The sequence below is a fragment of the Trichomycterus rosablanca genome, chromosome 13 (assembly GCF_030014385.1).
Source record: "Trichomycterus rosablanca isolate fTriRos1 chromosome 13, fTriRos1.hap1, whole genome shotgun sequence".
Taxonomy (NCBI): Eukaryota; Metazoa; Chordata; class Actinopteri; order Siluriformes; family Trichomycteridae; genus Trichomycterus; species Trichomycterus rosablanca.
Window position 1 is genome coordinate 36,166,096 of NC_086000.1, and position 22,291 is coordinate 36,188,386.

General features: G+C 47.5%; 1 protein-coding gene across 1 annotated transcript in view; it reads right to left on the reverse strand.

The window, feature by feature from the left end:
* The window catches only part of dicer1 (dicer 1, ribonuclease type III), a 73,676-nt gene that overhangs the window by 33,302 nt on the left and 18,083 nt on the right, over nucleotides 1–22,291 (reverse strand). The window contains exons 2-13 of the mRNA XM_063007257.1: nucleotides 21,620–21,725; nucleotides 12,835–13,005; nucleotides 10,301–10,454; nucleotides 9,765–9,889; nucleotides 9,533–9,667; nucleotides 8,475–8,635; nucleotides 8,192–8,360; nucleotides 6,372–6,844; nucleotides 4,370–4,502; nucleotides 3,381–3,623; nucleotides 3,151–3,305; nucleotides 1,197–1,329 (exon numbers count right to left, since the gene is read on the reverse strand). Of these exons, the coding sequence (XP_062863327.1) occupies nucleotides 1,197–1,329; nucleotides 3,151–3,305; nucleotides 3,381–3,623; nucleotides 4,370–4,502; nucleotides 6,372–6,844; nucleotides 8,192–8,360; nucleotides 8,475–8,635; nucleotides 9,533–9,667; nucleotides 9,765–9,889; nucleotides 10,301–10,454; nucleotides 12,835–12,981 (2,028 nt within the window). The 5' untranslated portion in view covers nucleotides 12,982–13,005; nucleotides 21,620–21,725. The remainder of the gene's footprint in view (nucleotides 1–1,196; nucleotides 1,330–3,150; nucleotides 3,306–3,380; nucleotides 3,624–4,369; nucleotides 4,503–6,371; nucleotides 6,845–8,191; nucleotides 8,361–8,474; nucleotides 8,636–9,532; nucleotides 9,668–9,764; nucleotides 9,890–10,300; nucleotides 10,455–12,834; nucleotides 13,006–21,619; nucleotides 21,726–22,291) is intronic.

The window sequence follows — 22,291 nt, forward strand, 5'->3', positions numbered from 1 at the left end:
TGCACCCGTTTTTATTCCATTTACACCCGTTTTTACTGCTTTTGCACCTGTCTTTATTGCATTTGCAACCGTTTTTATTCCATTTACACCCGTTTTTACTGCTTTTGCACCCAGAATTGGTTTTTAGTTTTCCAAACTCAGTTACCCGAGTCATGTTTTTAGCCGCTTTACTTCGACATCTTGGACATTTTGATTTAACGATTGCTAACTGAATTGCCGTAGGATTGCTAGGCCGCCTCATAGTGCAGATTAACCAGTAAACGTGAAGCACTTGAATGCTACACGAATAAAAAGCTGAATTTCGATTTTTCACACCCATGAATTACGTAGGAACTTAACTATCGTGATAAGAAGGCGTTTTCTTTCCACTAGAACCTGACACGCCCACGGATGTCGCCACAGTCCAAGCTGGAAAAAAAAAAACCGAGTGTTCTTTATTTCCAGCTGGGAATGAACGTTTCTGGTTCTGGGCTAGTGTAGTGTATTTTTTGCATCAGGTTTGCATCAAGGCATCTTCGGGCTTTGTGCTGATATCTGCAGTGGTGTTTGAATTATGTTTGTGCTCCACAGACACAAACCCAACACAGCTGTACCTACCATCCACCCCGGCGGTGGTAGTATTATGCTCTGGGGCTGCTTTGACGCAATTAGACCTGGTGCACCGCAGAAGGTGGAGGAAATCATAAAGAACAAAGAACGCTTGGAATTATTCAGCAGACCACAAACCACCACCTGATGGGTTCAATCTGCGATGCTACTTGCGTTCCAACAAAAAGATCTACCAGAATTACAGCTAAACTGGCTCTGGAAAAGAAAACTGAGCAAAAACGAAGCCTCTGGAAACGTCTACTAACCTCAAACCTATCGGAAATATGTGGACTGTAATAAAAAGTCAAGTCTGAGCCAGAAACTCCATTAATTCTACCAAGTAGACGGGACAAAGATCCAAGCGGAGTCGCCCGAGGCTTGTCGATGGCTATCAGGAGCGGCTGATGGACGTGAAATGAGTGTGTATGTATATTTTGAGTGGCACAGATTACCACCACTAAGATCCAGGTTCTATTCTCAGCGGCGCTACTGGCCGGCCAGGCGTCTACACAGGCGTGATCGAGTATCTGAGCATTAAGGGGGGGGTTAGGGTTAGGTGAGTGGATCGGTGCCCTTTTCGGTGCGTTTCCCAGTGGGTTGATACTTACAGCGATCGGCACTCTGAGGGGAGAGTTGATGGGCAGGAAGAGCGTGGACTGGTACACTCCTTTTTTCACCTCTGCTGTTTTACACTTGGGTGCCAGGTGGGTGAAGGGGTCGCTGGGAAGCCTCGCGCAATACCTGCGTCACAAAAAGACACAAAATAGGGTCAAAGCACCGGTTCCACGGTCACATGGTGCCTCCAAACGCTCCAGTCGCTGGTTCAAGACCCACCAATGCCAAAGTGCCAGCGTTTGACTCTTGAGAAAGGAGCTGCTTTGGATGGAAATCTTAAATCCGATAATCCACTACTGACCGATTCCCCATTACAATCCCTCCATGCTAACTTACAAGAATCACAGACTGCCAGAGACCACTTCTTTTCACCAGCCTACAGAAAGCCGTACTACGTATGGAGAGTCGGCTGTGACCGTTTAAGCAGCAGCAAGGACAAACCCTGCCCGACCTCGCCTCCCTGAGGCACGGCCAATTGTGATCGGTAAGAGTCCGACCAAGGCTAGGCCGTCCCCAGGACATACATATATACACCGGCCATAACGTCCTTGTTTCTACACTCACTGTCCATTTTATCAGCTCCACTTACTATATAGAAGCACTTTGTAGGTCTACAATTACTGACTGTAGTCAATCTGATTCTCTGCATGCTTTGTTACCCCCTTTTTTAGGCTGTTCTTCAATGGTCAGGACCCCCACAGGACCCCCACAGAGCAGGTATTATTTAGGTGGTGGATCATTCTCAGCACTGCAGTGACACTGACATGGTGGTGGTGTGTTAGTGTGTGTTGTGCTGGTATGAGTGGATCAGACACAGCAGCGCTGCTGGAGTTTTTAAACACCTCACTGTCCCTGCTGGACTGAGAATAGTCCACCGACCAAAAACACCCAGCCAACAGCGCCCCGTGGGCAGCGTCCTGTGACCACTGATGAAGGTCTAGAAGACGACCGACTCAAACAGCAGCAATAGATGAGCGATCGTCTCTGACTTTACATCTACAAGGTGGACCGACTAGGTAGGACTGTCTAATAGAGTGGACAGTGAGTGGACACGGTGTTTAAAAACTCCAGCAGTGCTGCTGTGTCTGATCCACTCAAACCAGCACAACACACACTAACAAACCACCACCATGTCAGTGTCACTGCAGTGCTGAGAATGATCCACCACCTAAATAATACCTGCTCTGTGGTGGTCCTGACCATTGAAGAACAGGGTGAAAGCAGGTTAAAAATGTATGCAGAGAAACAGATGGACTACAGTCAGTAATTGTAGAACTACAAAGTGCTTCTATATGGTAAGTGGAGCTGATAACATGGACAGTGAGTGTAGAAACAAGGAGGTGGTTTTAATGTTATGGCTGATCAGTATATGTATAAATGTAAATGAAAAGTTATTTTAAAATGCATTTGTAATTGAGCAAAGTCGCCTGCACGTTGATCTAATTGCAAATTTAGGAGATATAATTTAAAACGTTAATAAAAACTCCCTGTAACACTAAAAAAATATTATTTCTCATGTACCCCCTATTGTACCCTCACATATTCATCCTTCTGTAAATAAAAATGTGGAAATATTCATCAATTAGGTCACATTTTAAACAGAAATGTATATGATCTGTATCTACTGAAGGTCACGAGAACAGCATTAGTAGGTTCTCCCTTTTTCATCTCCACGTTCATTCCTGTTACCTCCATTTGTTCTTAGTTGTTATTTGTTGATTTCAGAAGTTAAAACTGTGTTACATCCCTAGACTGTGTCCAGTGTTCTGGTGCTTTTAGCATGTTCTCCATGCTGCTATATTTCGTGTACTTACTAATTCTCATATACGGCTCATCTTCCACTTAGAAACCTCGTAGAAATGAAACAAAGGTGCCCGAGATTGACCGATACGTCCCAACGAGACTAAAGGAACACAGAACCACAAAACCAGTCCTGACAATTCTGACCTGTTAATGTGACCGATCGCGGTGTTGATGGTGACTCGGGGGCCTCCGTCATCGGCTCGGAGCGAGTACGGCGGGAGGACGTCGTCATCGTCCAGTATGGACTCCGCCTCATATTCGCCGCACTCGGCTGACTTGGAACACTTGTTCCTGAGGATCTGAAATGAGCGACGCATCGTTAACACGCAGCTTTCCATTCGGGTTTGTACGATTATCCAAGGCGTCTCATTTACCTTTTCGATGGCCTTGTAGGTCTTCAGGTCCTCCTCGAACGTTTTCGTGCACCCGCCGTCGGCCAGCATGACGTAATTGGATACGGGGGCGCGCGCCCGGCCCTTGGACTGCACGTAGGAGCGATACTCGGTGGGCAGGTCGAACCGGACCACCAGGTTGCACTTTGGGATATCCACGCCTTCCTCCACGATGCTGGTGGCGATGAGCAGGTTGGTTTCATGCGCCCGGAACTTCCTCAACACCTGGAGGAAGTCATAAGAACCTCAGTTTATCAATTTCTCCCATCTCCAAATCTAGTCATATCCAATTCCCCAACCCTGACCGAAGAGGGCGGTACCTAACACGCACGCCCCCAATCAGGCACCGCTCTCCGTTATTCACCGTCTCTGTGCAGCGCCTCGACCAGCCAGCAGAGGCCGCAACTGCAGCAGCGATGAGGGACCTTTTCGGCCCTCCCACTCTCAGACACAGCCAATCGCGTCTGTGTAGGCGCCAGGCTGGCTGATAGCAGACCCACGAATCGACTTCGAGCGCTAAATATCTTGACAGTGTAAGCAATTGAGGGTTAAGGGCCTTGCTCAAGGGCCCAACAGTGGCAACCTGGCAGTGATGGGGCGTGAACAAGTGACCTTTCGATTACCAGTCCAGTACCTTAAGCGCTAGCTGCAACGGCGAGCATAAGACCACTTCTGAGCTGATCTGGGTGGTACACATGCACTATATATCCAAAAGTATAAGGACACCCCTTGTAATTAGTGATCGTGTGTGTGTTCCAGCCAGTCCAGGTCTGGTGCTGGCGAGCCCTGACCCCAATGTAATCGGACACCTTAGGGATGAATCGGAATGTTGATTACACCCCAAACTCCAGTGGAAAGGCCTTATAAACGAGAGCCCAACCACATATTAATCATGCTCAGGTGTCCCAGTAGTGCACTGCTGGCACACCTACATGCCAGATGGTATTTAAAAGACGTCGGCGGTCACTCACTTCCTCCTGTTTTCTGAACTCCACCTCCATCTGCTTGTTCCGCGGCTGGTTTTTGCCGATGCTGTGCCCGGTGATGAAGTTGCTGCTGATGTAAGCCAGTTCCGGATCCTGCTTCCCCGCTTCCTTAATCAGCCTGAAAAAAAGATGAAACACAGTCACCCTGTTTCATTAATGTTTTATTCTATTTCGTTCTTTTCTCTGTTTCTGCCTAACTGTATGACGATCGTGTGCCCCCTGATATCCGAGAATCAAGAATCCCTCGTGCAGACGCCTCGAACAGCCAGCGGAGGCCGCAATTACAGCAGCAATCGAGGAACCCGGTCGACCCTCCCCTCCCTCTGTGTGGCCGTTTTATTTAACCTAAAGACTACACCCCGTACTGGGCTTAGCGTCAGCATAATTAGGAGGAAGTGATTTCTGAAGTTTGAATAGACTTTTAAAGACATGAAGTATGTATGTAGTTCCAGAATTGAAGTTTTTTAGTGAACTGGCATGGCAGTATACCGGGCACAGTTACTGTGCACATACCTAATTGGTTCTATTATAGGGAAAAGTGGAACTGGGTGTTCCGCATGTGCTTTTTCCAGGTCAGATACAGACAGGTTCGAAACATTTTTGGGGTGAAAATGGGAGGGTAATGAGGGGATGAGTGAAACTTTAGTTTGTTTATTTGTTTCTATAAAACCGTATTTGCACACTGATGATATTCCTAGCAGACTAAAACTCATTTTTCAGCCACAGGAGGCATATTTGATTAGTCTCGCTGACCACACACACACACAAACATTTAATGTTATCCAGTTCGGTTTGAGAAAAGGACCGCTGACTACCAAAACTTAAAAATAGGGATCCTCGGCGTTGCCATCGGTCGGCACCATCTAGCAGATAGAGTGGCGTCTGTGCAGAGTGTATGGGTGGGAAAGGGTTGCGTTAAGGGCTGCGTGCGGGTCGCGAGCAGCAATATACCCGCCTCGACTGCAAAAAAAAATAATAAATCAGGGAAGACAAATTGACTACGCTAAATTGGGAAAGAATGGGAGAAAAAGTCACAGTGAAGATAAATCGATGGGGGAAAAAAAAACAGTGACTGCTGTTATAGGACATGGGTGTGTGTGTCTTTAAGAGAGGTGTATAGTGGGAGACGCTCTGTTCACAATATCGATATAAGTGATTCAGGAGTCGATTCATATGAAGTGAAGCGTAAGTTTCTCCTCTCAGTCAGCTCTCCGTTTTTACTGTTATTAATGAATGCTGCGGTTTTGAGGGGGTGCATGTCCAAAAACGTTAAACACCCCCGTTTTAGGCATATGTTTGGTCTGTCTGAAAACTTAGCCTTGCCGCCTACTGCCGACTTGGGCAGCTGCCTCAGTACAGAGGATTCTAATAAGACATGGAACACATAAGGCAAATTATTTAGACGCTTCTGAGAAGCTCCAGAGTTATTTCGATCGAAAAGGGCTATTCAGAGAACCAGCCACGGTTTGCACCAGTTTTAAATGAAACCAAGGATGCATCATCAACAGAGGGCGCTGCACAACACGAGACGGAACTAAACAGCAGTAACAGGCTGGCGGAACATGTAGATCAGCTGTGAGGATTTGTGTTGCTGTAACAAATGTTTGTTTTTATCCATAAAGCAAGTACGGAGCAACTACTGGTGATGGGATGTTCTCTTTCCTCTAGAACCTGACACGCCCACAATTGTCATCACCGTTTGTGCTGGGAAAAAAAAAAAAGTTTTCTTTAGTTCCAGCTGGGATCGAACATTCTCTTTCCGGAAGCTATTTATTTTTGGCAGCAGACTATAATTGGCCACGGTGTCTGCTGGGTGGGATGGCCTGACTATGTGACTTCAACTGTTGCGTAAAGACCCTAGTTAGCCGAGCGCATGGGTGAAAAGAATGGGTCAGCTAGGACCACGCGTGAGCAGCAAATATATCCTTCTCGAATGACTACGCTAAATCGGGAGGAAATGCATCAATAAATAGAAAGAAAAACCAACCGGTTGAGGACGACGGCGGTGTATCGCCTCTCCACGAAGATGATCCCACACAGGATGTTGGTGAAGGGCGAGGGGAAGTTAGCCTCGGCCTTCTCCTTCACCTCCACGTCTTCGTCCTCGTCGTCGTCCTCGGAGTCGCTCCACGAGACGTAGTTGTCCTGGTTGCGGTTGTTGTACCACTCCACGCTCTCGAACTGCTGCCTCTCGAAGGGCTTGTACTGGTGCAGGATCTCCAGCAGCTTGATGACTTTGGGGGTGACGAACTTGAGGTCGAGCGAGGCCGGCGAGAAGTGCTCCTCGCACAGGGCGTGCAGCTTCCTCAGGATGGTGTCGGCGAACAGCAGGAACTTGCGGTTCAGCTCGGCCTGCTCGTGCTTGATGTACTTCTGCAGCTCGCGCACCATGATGCCGGCGGCCTTGTCCGCGCACCAGGGTCCCAGCACGGTCAGGACCGCCCTGCAGTCGCTCAGGACCTGGAGGAATGGAAGTTCTTCATGAGGCCAAGAGCTGCTCAGATGCAGGATTTATCCAAAAGAGTATGTGGACAACTGTACTAATAAATAGATTTAAGGGCAGTTGTAGTTTATTGGTTAAGGTAATAGACTAGTAATCGAAAGGTCGCTGGTTCAAGCCCCACCACTGCCATGCTGCCACAGTTGGGCCCTTGAGCAAGGCCCTTAACCCTCAATTGCTTAGATAACATACTGTCACAGTACTGTACATCGCTTTGGATAAAAGCGTCTGCTAAATGCCTAAAATGTAAATGAAACAGGGTCCTAAAGACCTCGGTTCTAGAGACCTGGGCTCTTCTCACATCTCAAAAGCATGCAAAAGGTGGATTGGCTATTATAAACTAGTAATCGAAAGGTCGCTGGTTCAAGCCCACCACTGCCAGTTTGCCACTGTTGGGCCCTTAACCCTCAATTGCTTAGACAATATACTGTCACAGTACTGTAAGTCGTTTTGGAATTAAGCGTCTGCTATGACTGAAAACAGTGTACAATTATGGGTTAAGGGCCTTGCTCAGGGGCCCATCAGTGGCAACCTGGCAACCGGCAACCTTCTGATTACTAGTCCAGCACCTTAACCACCGAGCACCCACTGTAATAAATGTTTGTCCCAGTAGGGTCAGCGGGCTATCAATCAAAAGATTAAGGTTCGAATCCCAGCTCTGCTAAGCAGCCACTGTTGGGCCCTTGAGCAAGGCCCTTAACCCGCAATTGTTTAGATAGTATACCGTCACGGTACTGTAAGTCGCTTTAAATAAAAGCATCATACTTACAACTGCCTTACAACTAAGACTGAATATAGTTTGAGCAATTGAGTCTTAAGGGACTTGCTCAGGGGCCCAACACCGGCAACTTGGCGGTGGTGGGGCTTGAACCGGCAACCTTCTGATTACTAGTCCAGCACCTTAACCATTAACTGAGCTCCCACTGTAATTAATGTTCGTCCCAGTAGGTGTTTAACAGTAAAAGATCAGAAGAAGCTCAGTGGGTAGAGCTTTGGGCTATCAATCAAAAGATTAAGGTTCGAATCCCAGTCACTGTCGGGCCCTTGAGCAAGGCCCTTAACACTGTCGGCTCCAGGGGAGTCATACAACTGCAACCCTGTGTTCTGACGCAAGGACGAGCGTTTTTATAAATGACCAATAAAGGCGTTATAATTTTCTATAACAGATGTTTGACCTGAAGGAACTCCGGTGCTCAGGACCCTCAACATGAATTTGAACACTGACTGTAACTCAGGCCTTCTCGTCCACAGTCAGCAGAGAGAGAGAGAGAGAGAGAGAGAGAGAGAGAGAGAGAGAGAGAGAGAACCTGTTTGGAGACGTAAGTGGGGTCCCGGTCTTCCCGAAGTGCCGACACGTTGCAGTCGTTGAGAAAATGAAGAGCCTCGTCCAGCTCTTTCAGGAGCCTCTCCGACAACCGGCTGGCATCCTGGAAAAGACCACAGTCCAGCACCACCTCACGAGGCTGAGTCGCGTACCTGCAACCAGGGTAATAAAAAAAATTTTTAAAAAGAGGGCATAAATACGCCTGTAAAACACCAGGACCAAGCTGGCCTGATCATGACTACGTCCGACTGAGCGAATAATCTCACCTGTCCAGCACGACCAGGTCAGTGGCGGTTTCAGCACTGCTCCTCAGGATCTTCTCCAGGTTCTGGATCTTCTCCTCCAGGTCCGACGGGTCACATTTACCGTTCAGGATGGAAGCCGTCAGACCCAGGATACGGGGGCAGCTCGGGGCGTCCTCGCATTTCTGAGAGGGTGAGAGAAGCGGATTTAGAGAGCGATGATGGTACAGTGCTACAGGAAACATCAGGACGTCTCCGTTCATAACGTTTATCCTGATCAGGGCTTTGGCCACACCCTCCCAGACCAAATCATGGATGGTCGACAGCACTGCTGAGGTTCAAACCAGGGCCTCAGCAGTAGTGGCCTGTATGAGCACCTACAAACATTATGATTCTAAACTGATTTAAAACTAGACCTACAACAAATATGCATAAAAAAAATACACTAGAACACTACCGCTGGGATCCAGGGTTCAAATCTCCAGCAATTCTATCATCCAGTCTAGAAACAAACTTGATTGGCTAAGTCTGGGAAGGGGAGCTGAGGTCTTATGATGGACTGACGTCCTGACCGAAGTAGGTTACTGCATTGCGCCCACCGATTCCGGAAAAAACACGGACCCACTGCGATCATGACCAGGGTAAAGCAATCGCAAATTGAAGCTTTTGGATGAACAACATCTAAAAACCTAAATTAGATTTTCGTGAGGCGCTAGGGTCTAACGCACTAACACAGTTGGGCGTGTTTGAGGGAGGGAGGGAGGGGCCGGGTCTCTTCCCGCTGCCACTGCAATGGGGGTGGTCTTGGAGCTTAGCGTGGCTCACCGCACGCGATACGACTCTGTGTGGGAACCCAAAACTGGCGGGTGAAAAGAAGCGGTTGCAGATTGGACACGTGTGACGAATAGGCCGATTCAGAACCGGGAACTGGAAACGACTAAATTGAGAGACTTTGAGGTTCATTTTTATTTCCACCCTCCTCCAACAGGTGCAGCCTCAGGCCAATTCCTTTCACCGACCAGTGGTGGTCACACTATGCCCCATGTGTGCCCACCCTATATTCAGACATCCCGTCGTCGTACCCTCATTATGTCCCGGTAGGGATGGTCCGTGATGGCCAGGTGACACTCGTCGAAAACGACCAGGTTGATCTGCGACAGCGGCAACGCTCCCATCCGCAGCACGCGCAGAAAGGCGTGGCACGTCATCACCAGGACCTGCCGGAAGCGGAAGCATGAGATCACAACGCGTGACGTGATGGATGGAGTCACATGACCAAGGAACACGAAATTCGTCTCGCGCTCGCGATCGCACCTGATTTCCCTGTAACTCTCGGCTCCACGTTTCCTCGGGCCATGACTCCGAACCCTCCGTGTACTCCCCCACCCGGAGATCCGAGTGCGTCCGGACGGTGGAAGCTTGCTGGACCACCGTCGCTGCTGCAGGCGGAGAGGGGTCAGTCAACAAATCGATACAATCCATATGATCAGTTACCATAACGGCACATAAATCGACAAGCATGACAGGGTTAGATTGACTTGAGTTACAAAAAAAAAAAAGCACGTCCCAATTATACCTGACTATGACTTGACTTCTCTGTGCCCATACAAACAAGACTAATTTGAGAGCGTTCATTAAATTCACTGATTCAGACATGAACATTTCCGTAACATAGTGGTTAAAGTACTGGAGTAGTAATCAGAAGGTCACTGGTTCAAGCCCCACCAATCTGCCTTATGAGTTTGATGTCTTATTAGAATCCTCTCTACTGAAACAGCAGGGCGGGTCACCAGGTTTTCAGACAGACCCGTAGTGTAGCTCGTCGTTTATTTATCTAAATCACACGGTACCTGTGTTGGCGAGGAACACGGTCCTCTTGCCCGCGTCCTGGCGGATCTGGTGCGAGAGCTCTTTTATGAGCAGCACTGCGATGAAGGTCTTCCCTGAGCCTGTGTTCAAGCAGACTATAGTGTTGTGTTCAAGAGCTGCTTCAAGAAGTTCAACCTTCAGAAAACGACAAAAAAGGGAGGAAATAAAGACATTAAAATACAAAGACCACAGGACTTTTTCAAACTCGGTTACCCGAGTCGTGATTTTAGCCGCTTTGGACTCGATTGCTGGTGTAATCGAGCGTCTTTAGAGTCTGCTGAGTTTATAAAGAAAGAAATAAACTGAACATAGACAAACTTTACTGGTTTGTTGTTTTGAGGTGCAGCACAGAGACGATCACGTGTGTAGAGCAACACACTTTTACATTGATTATGGAATCCACAAAGGGACAAAATGCTCTCAATACATAGACACACACATCAAACATTGTCCGCACACGACAGCACAGAAACGTTTCTTACACTAACTCAGACCTGGGCATTGCGAGACATCCCTAACCGGCCCGCATGAGGTTCGAGGCAATTAAAAATTACATGTAAATAAATGTACATCATGCAATATAACAGGATTGATTTTGACGGGAGCGCCGTGTCTTTAAATATCCGTAAGTTTCGTTTTCGTGTGTGCGAGTGTATCAGCTTCACCGTAATGCGAACAGAACTGAGTGTGACTGACGGTGGAGTTTTTAACAAGACATAAAGTTCCGAAGTATTTATTTACTGAAGTCAGGTGTAAAGCTGGTTAAGGATCACAATTTAGGCTTTAAATCGCGGTACTAAACGGAGAAATACAACAACATGAACGATGCGGAGCGTCACACCTGAAGCCTCACTAACTAAACTGCAAAAGCAACAAATACTTTTTTATAAAGTTTAACACATCCAGATCTGAAGCAATCAGGACCAGCTTTGTGATTTTAAAAAGAATATCCAACAATAACAAAGGACTGAAAAACAAATGTGGTAATTAGACTCAAAACTAAATAGTTTAAAAACATGCACATTTGGATTTTTTTGCATTTGTTTGTTTAAAAAGTAAAATAATGTTGATGTTTTTTCTCTGCCTACTTCTAATTTTCTGATTGTAACATCTAAACATTAACAGCTTATTAGAACTGCACAATTTACTGCTTCTCATAAAGAGTGGGCAGTTGTAGCCTAGTGCTTAAGGTACTGGACTAGTAAATACAAGGTCGCTGGTTCAAGCCCCTCCACTGCCAGGTTGCTGCTTTTGGGCCCTTGAGCAAGGCCCTTAACCCTCAATTGCTCAGACTGTATAGTGTAACTGTAATGTAAGTCGCTTTGGATAAAGACGTCGACGCTGAATGCTGAAAATGTAATGTAATGTAAATAAAGAGATAAAATTCATATTGAGCAGAATTAAGTTCACCTTATTGGTCCGGCCCTCCACAACAGTCCCAGTTTCTTATGTGGCCCCTTGGAAAATTTAATTGCCCACCCCTGCACTAACTTAATTCACGTAGGATTGCTAGGACGCCTCATATTTTATACACTAAGAGAATAAAAACTTTAAATCGCTAAAAACACAAACCATAAACGTTTAATTTCACAGCTAATTGCATATTACACGGGGAACGGCTCATTTTACAGTCGTAAATTAGGTAGACGCGGGTTTAAATCTCAGCGGCGCTATAGACCGGTGGTCCCCAACCACTGGGTCTTTTAATACCGGGCCGCAAAGAAAGCATAAATAATTAGGGATCGCTACATCAGCGACGCAATGAAAACACTATTTTTTACGGGTGTTATTGCCTCCAATCACCCCCAGGTGGGAGCAGCGTCTCGTTGCAGCATAAAAAGCTCATTTGTGAGTAGGACATTAAATATATATATTAAATCCTCCCGTGAAATTATATCTTTTATGAAACCGGTCCGTGGTGCAAAAAAGGTTGGGGGCCGCTGCTATGGACCACCCAGGCACCTACGCAAAGATGATTGGTTATATCTTGGATGTTTAAAGCCCTGTGATAGTTTGGCACCTTGTCCAGGGTGTTTCCAGTTAGAAATGGCCCCAAATAAGCATGAGGTTTAAACGTTGGAGCGTGGAACCCAAACAGCCACCCCCAAACAAACATGAACACCCACACCGACCTAAAACTGCTTCTAGGTTACATGTAGGAAAGCAGGCATCTTTATTTATTTATTTAGATGATTAACGGCATGATTACGCAGTTGTTATATTCATGGCAGGAAAGGAAGGTCATTCTCATATTTTAGTTTATAGTCTTTGTCGAGTGCTGTTCTTTTGAGGAGAAAAGATTTTTCTCATAGTCTTTGGTATTGCAATAGATTGTTGCTACTGAAAGTATTTAGGACCTTCAGTTAGAAGTAGGTTTGATATGGCAGGTATAAACCACCTGATCAATACATTCTTCTGCTTGTTTTTATTTGAAGAAAAACGTCTGGACATATTTAGAAACCAGGAATCAACTAAAATACACCGTTAATTCTGGGTTTGGTGTACGCCGACTTGCCTGATATTTCCTCGGTGTGTAGATGTTGTCGTGGATCGCTTCCTGTTGCCACGGCAGGCCGAAGAACGGCCCCATGGGAGAGGAGGCGGGGGTCACCAGCTGCAGTCCCGCCATGCCGAGACTCCTCTCGTCCAGTGTTTCTCTCATTTCATCCTGCTCGTCTGTAGCTCACTGCACAACAAAAGCCGTGGGGTACAGTGTTACCCCAAAACCAGAAGACATCAGGCCTCTTACACAGTGTTACCCCAAAACCAGAAGACATCAGGCCTCTTACACAGTGTTACCCCAAAACCAGGGCTCTTACACAGTGTTACCCCAAAACCAGGCCTCTTACACACAGTGTTACCCCAAAACCAGAAGACATCAGGCCTCTTACACAGTGTTACCCCAAAACCAGGGCTCTTACACAGTGTTACCCCAAAACCAGGCCTCTTACACACAGTGTTACCCCAAAACCAGAAGACATCAGGCCTCTTACAAAGTGTTACCCCAAAACCAGAAGACATCAGGCCTCTTACACAGTGTTACCCCAAAACCAGAAGACATCAGGCCTCTTACACAGTGTTACCCCAAAACCAGAAGACATCAGGCCTCTTACACACAGTGTTACCCCAAAACCAGAAGACATCAGGCCTCTTACACAGTGTTACCCCAAACCAGGCCTCTTACACACAGTGTTACCCCAAAACCAGAAGACATCAGGCCTCTTACACACAGTGTTACCCCAAAACCAGGGCTCTTACACAGTGTTACCCCAAAACCAGGCCTCTTACACACAGTGTTACCCCAAAACCAGAAGACACCAGGCCTCTTACACAGTGTTACCCCAAAACCAGAAGACATCAGGCCTCTTACACAGTGTTACCCCAAAACCAGAAGACATCAGGCCTCTTACACAGTGTTACCCCAAAACCAGAAGACATCAGGCCTCTTACACAGTGTTACCCCAAAACCAGGGCTCTTACACAGTGTTACCCCAAAACCAGGCCTCTTACACACAGTGTTACCCCAAAACCAGAAGACATCAGGCCTCTTACAAAGTGTTACCCCAAAACCAGAAGACATCAGGCCTCTTACACAGTGTTACCCCAAAACCAGAAGACATCAGGCCTCTTACACAGTGTTACCCCAAAACCAGAAGACATCAGGCCTCTTACACAGTGTTACCCCAAAACCAGAAGACATCAGGCCTCTTACACACAGTGTTACCCCAAAACCAGAAGACATCAGGCCTCTTACACAGTGTTACCCCAAACCAGGCCTCTTACACACAGTGTTACCCCAAAACCAGAAGACATCAGGCCTCTTACACACAGTGTTACCCCAAAACCAGAAGACACCAGGCCTCTTACACAGTGTTACCCCAAAACCAGAAGACATCAGGCCTCTTACACAGTGTTACCCCAAAACCAGAAGACATCAGGCCTCTTACACAGTGTTACCCCAAAACCAGAAGACATCAGGCCTCTTACAGTGTTACCCCAAAACCAGAAGACATCAGGCCTCTTACACAGTGTTACCCCAAAACCAGGCCTCTTACACACAGTGTTACCCCAAAACCAGAAGACATCAGGCCTCTTACACAGTGTTACCCCAAAACCAGGCCTCTTACACACAGTGTTACCCCAAAACCAGAAGACATCAGGCCTCTTACACAGTGTTACCCCAAAACCAGAAGACATCAGGCCTCTTACAGTGTTACCCCAAAACCAGAAGACACCAGGCCTCTTACACAGTGTTACCCCAAAACCAGAAGACACCAGGCCTCTTACACAGTGTTACCCCAAAACCAGAAGACATCAGGCCTCTTACACAGTGTTACCCCAAAACCAGAAGACATCAGGCCTCTTACACAGTGTTACCCCAAAACCAGAAGACATCAGGCCTCTTACACAGTGTTACCCCAAAACCAGAAGACATCAGGCCTCTTACACAGTGTTACCCCAAAACCAGAAGACATCAGGCCTCTTACACAGTGTTACCCCAAAACCAGAAGACATCAGGCCTCTTACACAGTGTTACCCCAAAACCAGAAGACATCAGGCCTCTTACACAGTGTTACCCCAAAACCAGAAGACATCAGGCCTCTTACACAGTGTTACCCCAAAACCAGAAGACATCAGGCCTCTTACACAGTGTTACCCCAAAACCAGAAGACATCAGGCCTCTTACACAGTGTTACCCCAAAACCAGAAGACATCAGGCCTCTTACACAGTGTTACCCCAAAACCAGAAGACATCAGGCCTCTTACACAGTGTTACCCCAAAACCAGAAGACATCAGGCCTCTTACACAGTGTTACCCCAAAACCAGAAGACATCAGGCCTCTTACACAGTGTTACCCCAAAACCAGAAGACATCAGGCCTCTTACACAGTGTTACCCCAAAACCAGAAGACACCAGGCCTCTTACACAGTGTTACCCCAAAACCAGAAGACATCAGGCCTCTTACACAGTGTTACCCCAAAACCAGAAGACATCAGGCCTCTTACACAGTGTTACCCCAAAACCAGAAGACATCAGGCCTCTTACACAGTGTTACCCCAAAACCAGAAGACATCAGGCCTCTTACACAGTGTTACCCCAAAACCAGAAGACATCAGGCCTCTTACACAGTGTTACCCCAAAACCAGAAGACATCAGGCCTCTTACAGTGTTACCCCAAAACCAGAAGACATCAGGCCTCTTACACAGTGTTACCCCAAAACCAGGCCTCTTACACACAGTGTTACCCCAAAACCAGAAGACATCAGGCCTCTTACACAGTGTTACCCCAAAACCAGAAGACATCAGGCCTCTTACAGTGTTACCCCAAAACCAGAAGACACCAGGCCTCTTACACAGTGTTACCCCAAAACCAGAAGACACCAGGCCTCTTACACAGTGTTACCCCAAAACCAGAAGACATCAGGCCTCTTACACAGTGTTACCCCAAAACCAGAAGACATCAGGCCTCTTACACAGTGTTACCCCAAAACCAGAAGACATCAGGCCTCTTACACAGTGTTACCCCAAAACCAGAAGACATCAGGCCTCTTACACAGTGTTACCCCAAAACCAGAAGACATCAGGCCTCTTACACAGTGTTACCCCAAAACCAGAAGACATCAGGCCTCTTACACAGTGTTACCCCAAAACCAGAAGACATCAGGCCTCTTACACAGTGTTACCCCAAAACCAGAAGACATCAGGCCTCTTACACAGTGTTACCCCAAAACCAGAAGACATCAGGCCTCTTACACAGTGTTACCCCAAAACCAGAAGACATCAGGCCTCTTACACAGTGTTACCCCAAAACCAGAAGACATCAGGCCTCTTACACAGTGTTACCCCAAAACCAGAAGACATCAGGCCTCTTACACAGTGTTACCCCAAAACCAGAAGACATCAGGCCTCTTACACAGTGTTACCCCAAAACCAGAAGACACCAGGCCTCTTACACAGTGTTACCCCAAAACCAGAAGACACCAGGCCTCTTACACAGTGTTACCCCAAAACCAGAAGACATCAGGCCTCTTACACAGTGTTACCCCAAAACCAGAAGACATCAGGCCTCTTACACAGTGTTACCCCAAAACCAGAAGACATCAGGCCTCTTACACAGTGTTACCCCAAAACCAGAAGACATCAGGCCTCTTACACAGTGTTACCCCAAAACCAGAAGACATCAGGCCTCTTACACAGTGTTACCCCAAAACCAGAAGACATCAGGCCTCTTACACAGTGTTACCCCAAAACCAGGCCTCTTACACACAGTGTTACCCCAAAACCAGAAGACATCAGGCCTCTTACACAGTGTTACCCCAAAACCAGAAGACATCAGGCCTCTTACACAGTGTTACCCCAAAACCAGAAGACACCAGGCCTCTTACACAGTGTTACCCCAAAACCAGAAGACACCAGGCCTCTTACACAGTGTTACCCCAAAACCAGAAGACATCAGGCCTCTTACACAGTGTTACCCCAAAACCAGAAGACATCAGGCCTCTTACACAGTGTTACCCCAAAACCAGAAGACATCAGGCCTCTTACACAGTGTTACCCCAAAACCAGAAGACATCAGGCCTCTTACACAGTGTTACCCCAAAACCAGAAGACATCAGGCCTCTTACACAGTGTTACCCCAAAACCAGAAGACATCAGGCCTCTTACACAGTGTTACCCCAAAACCAGAAGACATCAGGCCTCTTACACAGTGTTACCCCAAAACCAGAAGACATCAGGCCTCTTACACAGTGTTACCCCAAAACCAGAAGACATCAGGCCTCTTACACAGTGTTACCCCAAAACCAGAAGACATCAGGCCTCTTACACAGTGTTACCCCAAAACCAGAAGACATCAGGCCTCTTACACAGTGTTACCCCAAAACCAGAAGACATCAGGCCTCTTACACAGTGTTACCCCAAAACCAGGCCTCTTACACACAGTGTTACCCCAAAACCAGAAGACATCAGGCCTCTTACACAGTGTTACCCCAAAACCAGAAGACATCAGGCCTCTTACACAGTGTTACCCCAAAACCAGGCCTCTTACACACAGTGTTACCCCAAAACCAGAAGACATCAGGCCTCTTACGCACAGTGTTACCCCAAAACCAGGCCTCTTACACACAGTGTTACCCCAAAACCAGAAGACATCAGGCCTCTTACACAGTGTTACCCCAAAACCAGAAGACATCAGGCCTCTTACACAGTGTTACCCCAAAACCAGGCCTCTTACACACAGTGTTACCCCAAAACCAGAAGACATCAGGCCTCTTACACAGTGTTACCCCAAAACCAGAAGACACCAGGCCTCTTACAGTGTTACCCCAAAACCAGAAGACACCAGGCCTCTTACAGTGTTACCCCAAAACCAGAAGACATCAGGCCTCTTACACAGTGTTACCCCAAAACCAGAAGACATCAGGCCTCTTACACAGTGTTACCCCAAAACCAGAAGACATCAGGCCTCTTACACAGTGTTACCCCAAAACCAGAAGACATCAGGCCTCTTACACAGTGTTACCCCAAAACCAGAAGACATCAGGCCTCTTACACAGTGTTACCCCAAAACCAGAAGACATCAGGCCTCTTACACAGTGTTACCCCAAAACCAGAAGACATCAGGCCTCTTACACAGTGTTACCCCAAAACCAGAAGACATCAGGCCTCTTACACAGTGTTACCCCAAAACCAGAAGACATCAGGCCTCTTACACAGTGTTACCCCAAAACCAGAAGACATCAGGCCTCTTACACAGTGTTACCCCAAAACCAGAAGACATCAGGCCTCTTACACAGTGTTACCCCAAAACCAGAAGACATCAGGCCTCTTACAGTGTTACCCCAAACCAGGCCTCTTACACACAGTGTTACCCCAAAACCAGAAGACATCAGGCCTCTTACACAGTGTTACCCCAAAACCAGAAGACACCAGGCCTCTTACAGTGTTACCCCAAAACCAGAAGACACCAGGCCTCTTACAGTGTTACCCCAAAACCAGAAGACATCAGGCCTCTTACACAGTGTTACCCCAAAACCAGAAGACATCAGGCCTCTTACACAGTGTTACCCCAAAACCAGAAGACATCAGGCCTCTTACACAGTGTTACCCCAAAACCAGAAGACATCAGGCCTCTTACACAGTGTTACCCCAAAACCAGAAGACATCAGGCCTCTTACACAGTGTTACCCCAAAACCAGAAGACATCAGGCCTCTTACAGTGTTACCCCAAAACCAGAAGACACCAGGCCTCTTACAGTGTTACCCCAAAACCAGAAGACATCAGGCCTCTTACACAGTGTTACCCCAAAACCAGAAGACATCAGGCCTCTTACACACAGTGTTACCCCAAACCAGAACTCTTACACAGTGTTACCCCAAAACCAGAAGACATCAGGCCTCTTACACAGTGTTACCCCAAAACCAGAAGACATCAGGCCTCTTACACAGTGTTACCCCAAAACCAGAAGACATCAGGCCTCTTACAGTGTTACCCCAAAACCAGAAGACACCAGGCCTCTTACAGTGTTACCCCAAAACCAGAAGACATCAGGCCTCTTACACAGTGTTACCCCAAAACCAGAAGACATCAGGCCTCTTACACACAGTGTTACCCCAAACCAGAACTCTTACACAGTGTTACCCCAAAACCAGAAGACATCAGGCCTCTTACACAGTGTTACCCCAAAACCAGAAGACATCAGGCCTCTTACACACAGTGTTACCCCAAACCAGGCCTCTTACACACAGTGTTACCCCAAAACCAGAAGACATCAGGCCACTTACACACAGTGTTACCCCAAACCAGACCTCTTACACAGTGTTACCCCAAAACCAGAAGACATCAGGCCACTTACACACAGTGTTACCCCAAACCAGACCTCTTACACACAGTGTTACCCCAAAACCAGAAGACATCAGGCCTCTTACTGGTTTACCCCAAAACCAGAAGACATCAGGCCTCTTACACAGTGTTACCCCAAACCAGACCTCTTACACACAGTGTTACCCCAAAACCAGAAGACATCAGGCCTCTTACACAGTGTTACCCCAAAACCAGAAGACATCAGGCCTCTTACACAGTGTTACCCCAAAACCAGGCCTCTTACACACAGTGTTACCCCAAAACCAGAAGACATCAGGCCTCTTACACAGTGTTACCCCAAAACCAGAAGACATCAGGCCTCTTACACAGTGTTACCCCAAAACCAGGCCTCTTACACACAGTGTTACCCCAAAACCAGAAGACATCAGGCCTCTTACACACAGTGTTACCCCAAAACCAGGCCTCTTACACACAGTGTTACCCCAAAACCAGAAGACATCAGGCCTCTTACACAGTGTTACCCCAAAACCAGGCCTCTTACACACAGTGTTACCCCAAAACCAGAAGACATCAGGCCTCTTACACAGTGTTACCCCAAAACCAGAAGACACCAGGCCTCTTACAGTGTTACCCCAAAACCAGAAGACACCAGGCCTCTTACAGTGTTACCCCAAAACCAGAAGACATCAGGCCTCTTACACAGTGTTACCCCAAAACCAGAAGACATCAGGCCTCTTACACAGTGTTACCCCAAAACCAGAAGACATCAGGCCTCTTACACAGTGTTACCCCAAAACCAGAAGACATCAGGCCTCTTACACAGTGTTACCCCAAAACCAGAAGACATCAGGCCTCTTACACAGTGTTACCCCAAAACCAGAAGACATCAGGCCTCTTACACAGTGTTACCCCAAAACCAGAAGACATCAGGCCTCTTACACAGTGTTACCCCAAAACCAGAAGACATCAGGCCTCTTACACAGTGTTACCCCAAAACCAGAAGACATCAGGCCTCTTACACACAGTGTTACCCCAAAACCAGAAGACATCAGGCCTCTTACACAGTGTTACCCCAAAACCAGAAGACATCAGGCCTCTTACACAGTGTTACCCCAAAACCAGAAGACATCAGGCCTCTTACAGTGTTACCCCAAACCAGGCCTCTTACACACAGTGTTACCCCAAAACCAGAAGACATCAGGCCTCTTACACAGTGTTACCCCAAAACCAGAAGACACCAGGCCTCTTACAGTGTTACCCCAAAACCAGAAGACACCAGGCCTCTTACAGTGTTACCCCAAAACCAGAAGACATCAGGCCTCTTACACAGTGTTACCCCAAAACCAGAAGACATCAGGCCTCTTACACAGTGTTACCCCAAAACCAGAAGACATCAGGCCTCTTACACAGTGTTACCCCAAAACCAGAAGACATCAGGCCTCTTACACAGTGTTACCCCAAAACCAGAAGACATCAGGCCTCTTACACAGTGTTACCCCAAAACCAGAAGACATCAGGCCTCTTACAGTGTTACCCCAAAACCAGAAGACACCAGGCCTCTTACAGTGTTACCCCAAAACCAGAAGACATCAGGCCTCTTACACAGTGTTACCCCAAAACCAGAAGACATCAGGCCTCTTACACAGTGTTACCCCAAACCAGAACTCTTACACAGTGTTACCCCAAAACCAGAAGACATCAGGCCTCTTACACAGTGTTACCCCAAAACCAGAAGACATCAGGCCTCTTACACAGTGTTACCCCAAAACCAGAAGACATCAGGCCTCTTACAGTGTTACCCCAAAACCAGAAGACACCAGGCCTCTTACAGTGTTACCCCAAAACCAGAAGACATCAGGCCTCTTACACAGTGTTACCCCAAAACCAGAAGACATCAGGCCTCTTACACACAGTGTTACCCCAAACCAGAACTCTTACACAGTGTTACCCCAAAACCAGAAGACATCAGGCCTCTTACACAGTGTTACCCCAAAACCAGAAGACATCAGGCCTCTTACACACAGTGTTACCCCAAACCAGGCCTCTTACACACAGTGTTACCCCAAAACCAGAAGACATCAGGCCACTTACACACAGTGTTACCCCAAACCAGACCTCTTACACAGTGTTACCCCAAAACCAGAAGACATCAGGCCACTTACACACAGTGTTACCCCAAACCAGACCTCTTACACACAGTGTTACCCCAAAACCAGAAGACATCAGGCCTCTTACTGGTTTACCCCAAAACCAGTACAAACATCAGATCATTCACAGCGTTACCTCAAAACTAGTACAGACAGAGACTGTTATGGCAGCAAGGATGTGACTAACACTGCAGTCTCTGTGCCCTCAAATCACTGTTGGACTACCAAGCACTAGAACTCTTCTATTTAAGGTCAAGTATTGTTTTGAACAGTGTGTGTGTGTGTGTGTGTGTGTGTGTGTGTGTGTGTGTGTGTCAAACGGACTTACAGGGTGTGTGTGTGTTCAGCACGGCGCTGGTGTGCAGGCAGCACTTATTCTGGGCTTCATCATCAGCATCAACGCTCCTCACTCGGCTCTGTCCTGCACCCGAAATCTATCCCACACACACACACACACACACACACACACACACACACACACACACACACACACACACACACGCGCGCACACGCGCGCACACACACACGCACACACACGCGCGCACACACACACACGCACACACACACACACGTTCGACATGAAGATCAAATCTGGCATTTTTCTCTCAAACTAGTCATATCCGATTCCCTACTGAATCACCCCTGCAGACCCCGTCCCTGACCGAGGAGGGCCGTACCGAACACACGCCCCTCCGCTGTGTGTAAAAGCCAACCGCTTCTCTTCCCCTGTATCCGTATCGCGCTCGGAGAGTCACGCACTGCTCTCCGTTATTCACCATCTCTGTGCAGCGCCTCGACCGGCCAGCAGAGGCCGCAATTCAGTCTCTCTCTGGACGTCCAGCCGGCTGAGACCGGGATCTAGGGTCACGGACTGGTGCGCCACAATACGGTATCTACACCATACAGCCAAAAGTATGTGGACACCCATTCTAATGACTGAATTTAGTTGTTTGTGCCACGTCGGCTGCACAACAGGTGTATTAAAATTATGTAAGGTACA